The following is an 8,878-nucleotide window of genomic DNA, read 5'->3' on the forward strand; positions in this document are numbered from 1 at the left end:
ACGTTGTGCTGATGGAGCTTGGCCTAGGAGTTCGAATTCACATCAGACAGGGATTGAATTAAATGCCCAGTAACGCACTGCAATATTTGGTTTTCAACGTGCTGCCTGTGTTTTCAGAAAAAAAATCTACACATTTAGTGGCCACACTCACATCTGGGGATTTTGCAGCATGTAGGAACATCATTGTTAAGGAATTGGCAAAAGTTATGCTCACAGCTCTGACTATTTGTTAGCAGGATTCATACATGTAATTCCCTTAAAAAAAAACCCACCCTGAAAATTCTTTACTCGCACTCTGTTGAACTTCAGCTTTTCAAAGAAGTGATCATATCCATCGGGTAAACCCTTCAGAGCAGTAGGTGATACCCACGCCTAGCACTTTCCAAAACCAACATATTCCTGGGTTAGTTATCGATTTATAGCCCTTTGGGCTGATCTTGTGGTTTGAACCTGATGCCTATTGTAAAAATACTTTCACAGCTTTGCAGAAATTAGCTGCAACGGATTTTTTTGGAATTTGCCAAGTAAAACAAGCCAAGGGATCCGTTTTTCCAGAGCCTGAATTATAAACTGTACACAGAGGTCAAACAGCGGGGGATTTTGCTTAAGGAATGCATGTTATATTCCTTCCCCTCAGTTATTGTACTTGGCAGAAAAATATCTGAGTAAGATTTTACTTGAATATCTCTACTGAAGTCAGCATTTTTACTCCAGGAATTGCAAACATCAAAGGATCAGCTAATTATATGTTGTGTGAGGGTCTTCTTCAAGTGATCTGAATGCTGAGAGGGATTTTTTAAAAAACATTCTTGGTCAATATTTGGGTGAAACGTTTTTGTTTTTCATATTTTGTTAAAAGTTTTCTATGGGCAGTCAGACCCTCAGCCACATTAATCTCAAATTATATTCATTCACACTAGCAGTAATGCCAGGAACTCACTCACTCTCTCATCATTCTGATTCAGATATCTTTGCTCATTTTTAATAGCGCCCTGCTACAAGAGTAGATTCACTGAATTCAATAGAAATACTGTGCAGTAAGATACTCCTCAGTTAATACTGGCAGAATTTAGCCCGATATAAGACTGCATCTAATGCACTGACAGAAGAGTTTCGTTCTCCATTCCACCTTAATCCACAGCTTTATCTCCATTAACAATTTACATTTGATTAGAACACCATTGGTTTTGACTGTTTTGCAAAGGGCTTCTGTTTATGAACCAGATTCCCGGATCCAAACTATCCCAATCTTTGAGGTGTTCAAAATGCCAATCCAGACTTTCCAGCTTTGTTTCATTATTGGCTTTCGGATCACTGGACGATTTGTGCACATAGTTTATAATAAATCAGTTTTAATAGGTCCAAGATGTTGATGAACTAATATACACATGGGTGGTGTGCACATTGCATAATCAAAGGATGTAGACGAACCAACCAACAAGATTTCCTGACATGACCTTAGTGAGGATGCTGCATATCAAGGCCACTTGGGACTTCACGGAGACAGCCGGGATAGAACCAAAACTCTTCTCTTGATTAGTGGAGCAGTAGAAATATGCTGGGCTTTGTGTGCAAGTAGTCACAGGTTGAATCCCACCTCATCTGTTACAAAGATGAATGTTCTCATACCTTGAAATTTGGTGAGCAAGTGTGGCCTAACAGAACACTGGACTGGGACCCAGGTGCCCTGAGTGCTATTCCTGGTGCTGCCACTGGCCTGCTGGTTGACTTTGTCACTTCACCTCTTTGTACCTCAGTTTCCCTATATGGGAATAATGATACTCACCTCCTTTGTAAAGTGCTTTGAGGTGTACTGATGAAAAGTGCTATATAAGAACTCAACATTATCATCTTACAAGAAACCTCTACCATTTGAGCTAAGACAGCATAGGTACTGGAACTAGGGGTGCTGCTGCACCCCCTGGCTTGGAGTGGTTTCCATTAGATATAGGGTTTACAGCTTGGTTCAATGGCTCTCAGCATCCCCACGATATACATTGTTTCAGCTCCCCGGTAAGACAGAATTTGCTAGCTTACAAGACCTCTGGCCAACAGTTGAGCAGTTCTGATTCCATCCAGTAGAGAGCAGTGGGGCACATACACTCACTGAGCTAGTGCATGAAAATACTAATTTCTGGAACCCTCACCATGTTGCACAAGCTAAATGTAAGGCCTAAAACTAGCTGACAGCATCCCTTTAATAATCAGAGAGAGGTGAATTCTTACCCTCAGAGTTACGGGCAGCGTGTGTTATGTCCTTGGCAATACTTAGTAACTAGCTCCCATTTTTCTCCCCAGGCACTACCAAAACTAGCTGTTGCAAGTATTTTATAGCAGCAGATTCTTATTCATTTTCCTTTCTGCAGGATACTCCATGCTGCAGAGCAAAGAGGTCATTCCTGTAGCAGCAATAAGCCTGCTCCCCCCTCTGCTCGTGGCTGTCATGATAACGGTGATATTTTACCTCTGCCGCACCCAGAAGCGGAGAAAGAGAGCCAAGGACTGGGGTCAGAAGCACACACAGCACCAGGCTTTGCCCAAGCCAGGAAAAGCCGCTGAGGACGATGAGAAATTATCTGTGATGACAGATGACAATCACTCCAGCATGAACTTCACCTGTGCCAACAGCATCAACCATAACACCGAGCTGCTGCCCATTGAGCTGGATGAGATAGTGGGGAAAGGCCAGTTTGCCGAGGTCTGGAGGGCCAAGCTGAACCACACCACTTCAGGGCAATACGAGACAGTAGCTGTGAAGATTTTCCCATGCGAGGAATATTCCTCTTGGAAAAACGAAAGCCAGATCTTTACAGATGCCAGCCTCAAGCATGAGAGCGTCCTTCAGTTCCTTACAGCAGAGGACAGAGGGTCTGGGCCCCGGAAGGAATACTGGCTCATCACTGCCTACCATAGCAGGGGCAACCTGAAGGACTATCTGTCCCGACACATTCTGAGCTGGATAGACTTACAAAAATTGGCCAGCTCCCTGGTGAACGGCGTGGCCCACCTGCACAGCGACTACACTGCCTGTGGCAGGCCAAAGATCCCAATCGCTCACCGGGATATCAAAAGCACCAACATCCTGGTGAAGAGCGAGTGGGAGTGCGTGATTTGTGATTTTGGCATTGCTCTAAAGCTAGACCCTTCCTTAACAGCGGATGACTTTGCTAACAGTGGGCAGGTGAGCGAAGCCAAAGCTGGGTTATTGACTTAACTTTACAGAAATTCTTGGTGTCACTTAACAATACATCTCAAGTATTCCATAAGCTGAAAACCACATGCTGCCAAATGCAAGGCTATGCTGGAAATGAGACAGAGTGTGTGGGGAGAGGGGAAGTATGAGAACTTTATGAATTCGCTCACATGCCATTTAGATTTAAAGCAGAAATTTAACAAACTAGAGTTGCTCATCTGATCAATGTGCTCAGTCTTGGACTGGGATGTGTTTAGGCATACCTGCAAACCATGATGCTATCTTTAAAATTACACACAAACGCAGTACAGTCATTGATCTTCTTCAGGCCCCAGGGAGGGAGTTTAGATGTTTCATTGCATAGTAATGTTTAATGATAACGCACAAACTATCTACTGTAGCTTTTCTAAAAGAGCTGGTGCAGGAGTGAGACTCAGATACCCTGTGATGGGGCCCACCTGCGGAGTCATTAGGCAGACAGTGCGTGGTCATTGAACTCCCTGTGGCTGCTCATAATGAAGCTGAACAGGAGGAAGAGAGGTTGGAAAACCATCTTATATACTCCTAGTGCTTAGCAGTTGGTGTTAGTTTGCTCTTGAGCAAGAACAATCAGGCCACGAAGATGTTTCAGTGTTTTTCACCTACTCAACTCAGTTGTAACGTGGCAGGTACTTACCATGCTGCAGCTGCTCTCAGATATATTTGCTGATCTCTGTTCTTTTTCTGGCTAGGTTGGCACTGCCAGGTACATGGCTCCTGAGGTTCTAGAGTCTAGAGTGAATTTGGAAGACCTGGAGTCCTTCAAACAAATGGACGTCTACTCCATGGCCCTGGTTTTATGGGAAATGGCCTCCAGGTGTGAGGTTGTAGGAGGTAGGAAAACTGCATAGTCCCATGTATTCCCTTCTTTCTAGAACCAAAGGCCATACGAGCTAGCCCCAGCATTTTTGTAACTGAATCACCTTTAGACAACAGTTTCCATGCTCTCTTCCCACCAAGCAACAATCAGTCCATTACATCTCCCATTGATACAATCCTGCTGCTCATCTCACATACAGCTCCGTCTTGGATGCTCAGCAGTTCCTGAGGGGTGCTGGGCACCAATGGAAGTTAGATTCTCCAGCACCTGGTAGGATCAGGCCTGCGATCTGCTAAGCATTCCCTGCTTGCTACATGCCAGCTGCAGAATGGTTTTCAGGCACAGGTTCTCAGAAGCCATGATGGTGTGCAGGATAAACAAATGCCCATGGAGAAAAGAGCAGGATCTCCACGTTAGTTCCCCATTTTTGGAGGCTGTTGTCCATGGTGATGGAATACTACAAAGGGGAGGGAATGGGAACAAGAGAAAAAGGTGGGTCTAAAAAGAGCTCCTGGGTGAATCCTAGCCCCACTGGAATCAATGGGAGTTTCCCTAATTGACTTCAGAGGAGCCAGGATTTTATCCCACGCCTCCAAGCAGGCCCATAACCAGCCAAGTAAACATACCTACGTGCACAGAGCAGAGCCCTGCAGGGGCACATTCCTGGTGCTCCTCCCAGTTTCTAAAAATAGCATGATTTTGACTAGAGACTGATGGGATCCTAGGGGCTCTCATCCCCCCAAAAATGTGAAGCACCCAGTGAAGACTTCGGCATTTCAGAAGGCAGATTATACACATGTGAGTGCAGACAGTGAGCTAGCCTGGGAATTAACTAGCTCACCAGAGGGAAGTTATGTTCTATTAAAACAACAACAAACATATCAAAGCCACCAGGCCCTGAATATACACATTTCCCATCAGCCAGGCACATAAAAATATTGCAAACTGCATTAACAACACAAAAAAAATAATTTATATTATATATATATATTAAGAACCAAAGCAGGCTCCCCGTCCCTTTAGACAACACCATGAAGCTCATCTACCTCCCATCCAAAAGCTTCACAAGCTTGGGCATCCTACCCAGTCATGTCCCCATGACATTTTGATCAGTATCTTTTTCATTGTCATGTCCTGGCACTAATCTTTCTGTACAACAATTGACTATGATTCTTAAGTTTTCTCCTTTTCCTTCTCTGCCTGTCTTTCCTTCAGGCTTTCAGCTTTCCCCCATTTTCCTTATGATTAATCCCCCCCCCACCTCCATCCAAATCTCCCCATTCGCCTCAGCCCTCTCTCCCCGCTATCCATACTCCCTCCTGCATTCTCTGAGCTCTCCTGGCCTCCTTTTATGCCCCCACAATTCACTCCAGTCCCCTTTCCCATGCCCTGTGCAGGGAGTGGAATGGTTCCTGGAACAGAGGAGACTCTCACATCAAAAAAGAGGACCATTGCTAGGATCTGGGATGGGAGAAAGCAATGGAGATCCTACCCTCCTCTTTCAGCAATCCCTACACAAACCAAGGGGTAGCAAGAAATGCCATTCTTTGCCATGAAAGCTGCCCGAGAACCCTCCCCTCTGCTACACCACAGAGCAAAAGAGAAAAAGGCTCACAAGGCTCACATAAAAGGGAAAATGAGTCTGACTTACAATTGCTGTGGCATCTAGAAACCTCCCACCATTCCCCTTTTTAACTTGATACACACGGATATAAAAGCACCTCAAAAATCTGAAGCGAGTCACTGTATCTTAGACCCTTCCTGACAAAAGCTTAGCTGGCAAGAATTTTGCACCGTATTCTGAAGGGTAAGTCTCTCAACTCCCCCATGCCACAAGAGGTAGCTATTTCCACAGCTCTGGAGTCTCCATCGGGAACACTTCCCGGTCTCCTACTCTCAAGAGGGCACATGTACAGTCTGTGAGTGGGTCTCCGCTCCCAAAGTCACTCTCTGAAAACACTAACCGAATCTGTGATGAAATAGTGCCGTCACAAGGAGGCAGGAGGCCAAAAGCAAAAAATCCTTTCCAACAAAAAGATTCTGAAATGTTTTAATTTTTTTTTTTTTTTTTTAAGAATCAGTGTTTTCTCCTCCTGCCTTTTCATTTGCAAGTCCACTGAGGTCAGGTACAGCAGGGGCTGCTGTCATGTTTTTGCAAATTTAAATTCAGTGGGGGAAGGGGTCATTTTAAGTTAATGATGAACCAAAGTTAAGCCTGAACCAAAACCCTGCTCCAACACTCCTGACCTTTGAGGATATTAAGCTCTGCATCCAAACTTTGTGGCTCTAGACCGGTCTACAAAAATCATACTCTTTCTGGTTCAGTGCCATGGACAGCAGCCAGATCAACAAACACATGCATACCACCAAACCATGAAAGACATCCGGTAATGCTCCTTTGATTTATCACTTAGAGATAAAAAGTTACGAGCTACCTTTTGGGTCGAAAGTCCAGGAGCAACCCTGTGTGGATACCATGAGAGACATTGTGCTGCACGGCAGAGGGCGCCCAGAGATACCTTGCAACTGGCTAGTGCATCAGGTAAATACTAAATCAAAGAAAAGACTATAGCAACCCAAGTCATCTATACATTGTCCTGACTTGGAATGGACATGATTATTCTTGAATGACAATATCAGTATATCTATGGTCCAAATCACCTGAATCACAAAGACACTGGAGGAAGGGGGTGTTTCATAATTGCCTAGGTAACTTAGGAACTCCTAAATCATGTAAGCACTTTTGAAAAAAAAAATCCCACCCCTATTCTGCAACTTAGCTCATTTGAGAAATAGACTCGATGTTAGGAGCCAAAACCTATAGCTTAGAGCAAGTCACCTGTACACACTGTGCAATTGCTCACTTAATTCACAGGGTATTGGTTTCTGCTTCCTAAATGGAGGTCCTCTAAACCCACAAAGAGTTTTCAAGATGGCCACACACACAAGACTTGCAGAATAAAATTTGAGCCCTGCATTTGCTACATTTTGCATGAGCCTCTCTAACAAAACACTATTTGTATAAACACTTGTAGGAATGGAAAGAACCATGCTGTAAACAGTGTCAAAATGAATCTGTGGCTTCTAGCTGGAAGAAAGTTTGTGAGCACATTTTTGGCAATGTTCACTCAGCTGCTATAACTTGCATTTGAAGCCAGTCATTAGCCCTCAAATCTCACAACTATGTTCTTTAAATTTTTGAACATCGGGTGCAGATTTGCACCCTACCTGCTTTTAGGTAAAATTTGGAACTGCAGATAAAATATGCACCTACTTGAGGCTATGCCAAGCTAGATTCCAAAGGCCCAGCTCTCCCTCAATTGATTTTTATTAAGCTGAAAAAGTGTTGTGTTTCAGATCATGATCCTTATCTTCCCCTGGCACATTAGAGTTAGTTCTCCTAAAATGTGTGTGTGACAGCCACCTGCTGGGAGGAAAAATAGAACATGTGTTTATTCATTCTACAACTATTTCCCACCCCACTACCATCAAAGGTCCTGTGATGTCAGGGTCGGGCCTGATGGCTACAGGAGAGTAATAGAAGGCAGATGTATTAGCCCCAGGTTAAGTAGGTCCCTTTTCCCTGGGTAAGGTAACAGGGCAATCAGGAACCATCTGGAGACAATTAAGACAGACAGGCTGATTAGAACACCTGCAGCCAATCAAGAAGCTGCTAGAATCAATTAAGGCAGGCTAATCAGGGCACCTGGGTTTAAAAAGGAGCTCACTTCAGTTTGTGGTGCGCATGTAAGGAGCTGGGAGCAAGAGGCGCTAGGAGCTGAGAGTGAGAATACATACCATTGGAGGACTGAGGAGTACAAGCATTATCAGACACCAGGAGGAAGGTCCTATGGTGAGGATAAAGAAGGTGTTGGGAGGAGGCCCTGGGGAAGTAGCCCAGGGAGTTGTAGCTGTCACACAGCTGTTCCAGGAGGCACTCTAGACAGCTGCATTCCACAGGGCCCTGGGCTGGAACCCGGAGTAGAGGGCGGGTCTGGGTTCCCCCCAAATCCTCCCAACTCCTGGTCAGACACAGGAGGAGTTGACCTGGACCGTGGGTTCACAAAAACGGTCAAACTGAGGGCTGCCGTGAAGCTTCAAGGCGAGCAAATCCGCCAATAAGCGCAAGACCCACCAAGGTACAGGAGGAACTTTGTCACAGTCCTTACTACTTAGAGGAACATTATCCGTTTGATACTGAGAGACTGGCACAAGTTACTCATTTTAATGGGAGTTACCCACAATCCTCCCATGAAGAAAAAATGAGAACAGGCTCCAAGTTCAATGCACTGCTCAAAATGCCAGCTCCTTTTGTCCTGACCATTTTAGGCTGAGATTATCAAAGACACCTAAATGAGTTAGCCACCCAGATCTGGTGCCTAAAACTCCCTTAGACTGTTGGAAATTCCAACTTTAACGTAAAGCTGTTAAAACAACCACAGACACATTTACTACCCTATATTGTAAATGTGACATGACTCAAATGTAAAATCAGGTTGAATTTAAAAAAAAATATATATATATCTAGTTGTGCCATTAGAAAAGCAAGAAGAAACTTTTTTCAACTTGCTTCTTGTCCTCTTAGCCTAGAAGTCGCCTGTTTTAAAGGATCTAATTTATTTCTAAACTAACTTTTTTTAAAAACAAAATGTTTATTGCAGGGTAAAATAAGACATTCAGGAAAGTGGTAGATAATCTACTACTTAATCAATACAACCAGGACAGATGGCAAAGCTGGGTTCTATCTGTGGAAACTTTATTAAAAGATTAGGTTGAAATTTGTTCATTGTTAAGTGAATCTAAATCTTTTCAGTAAGACAAATACA

The 8,878-nt window shown here is 44.0% G+C and overlaps 1 protein-coding gene across 3 annotated transcripts in view; it reads left to right on the top strand.

The window, feature by feature from the left end:
• Window positions 1–8,878, top strand: part of LOC140895462 (TGF-beta receptor type-2) — an 84,923-nt gene that overhangs the window by 56,539 nt on the left and 19,506 nt on the right. For all 3 annotated transcript variants that reach the window (XM_073305185.2, XM_073305186.2, XM_073305187.2), the window contains 3 exons: window positions 2,367–3,181; window positions 3,925–4,066; window positions 6,467–6,594. In XM_073305185.2, coding sequence (XP_073161286.1) covers window positions 2,367–3,181; window positions 3,925–4,066; window positions 6,467–6,594 — 1,085 coding nt within the window. The remainder of the gene's footprint in view (window positions 1–2,366; window positions 3,182–3,924; window positions 4,067–6,466; window positions 6,595–8,878) is intronic.

This window comes from Lepidochelys kempii, chromosome 11 (assembly GCF_965140285.1).
Source record: "Lepidochelys kempii isolate rLepKem1 chromosome 11, rLepKem1.hap1, whole genome shotgun sequence".
Classification (NCBI taxonomy): Eukaryota; Metazoa; Chordata; order Testudines; family Cheloniidae; genus Lepidochelys; species Lepidochelys kempii.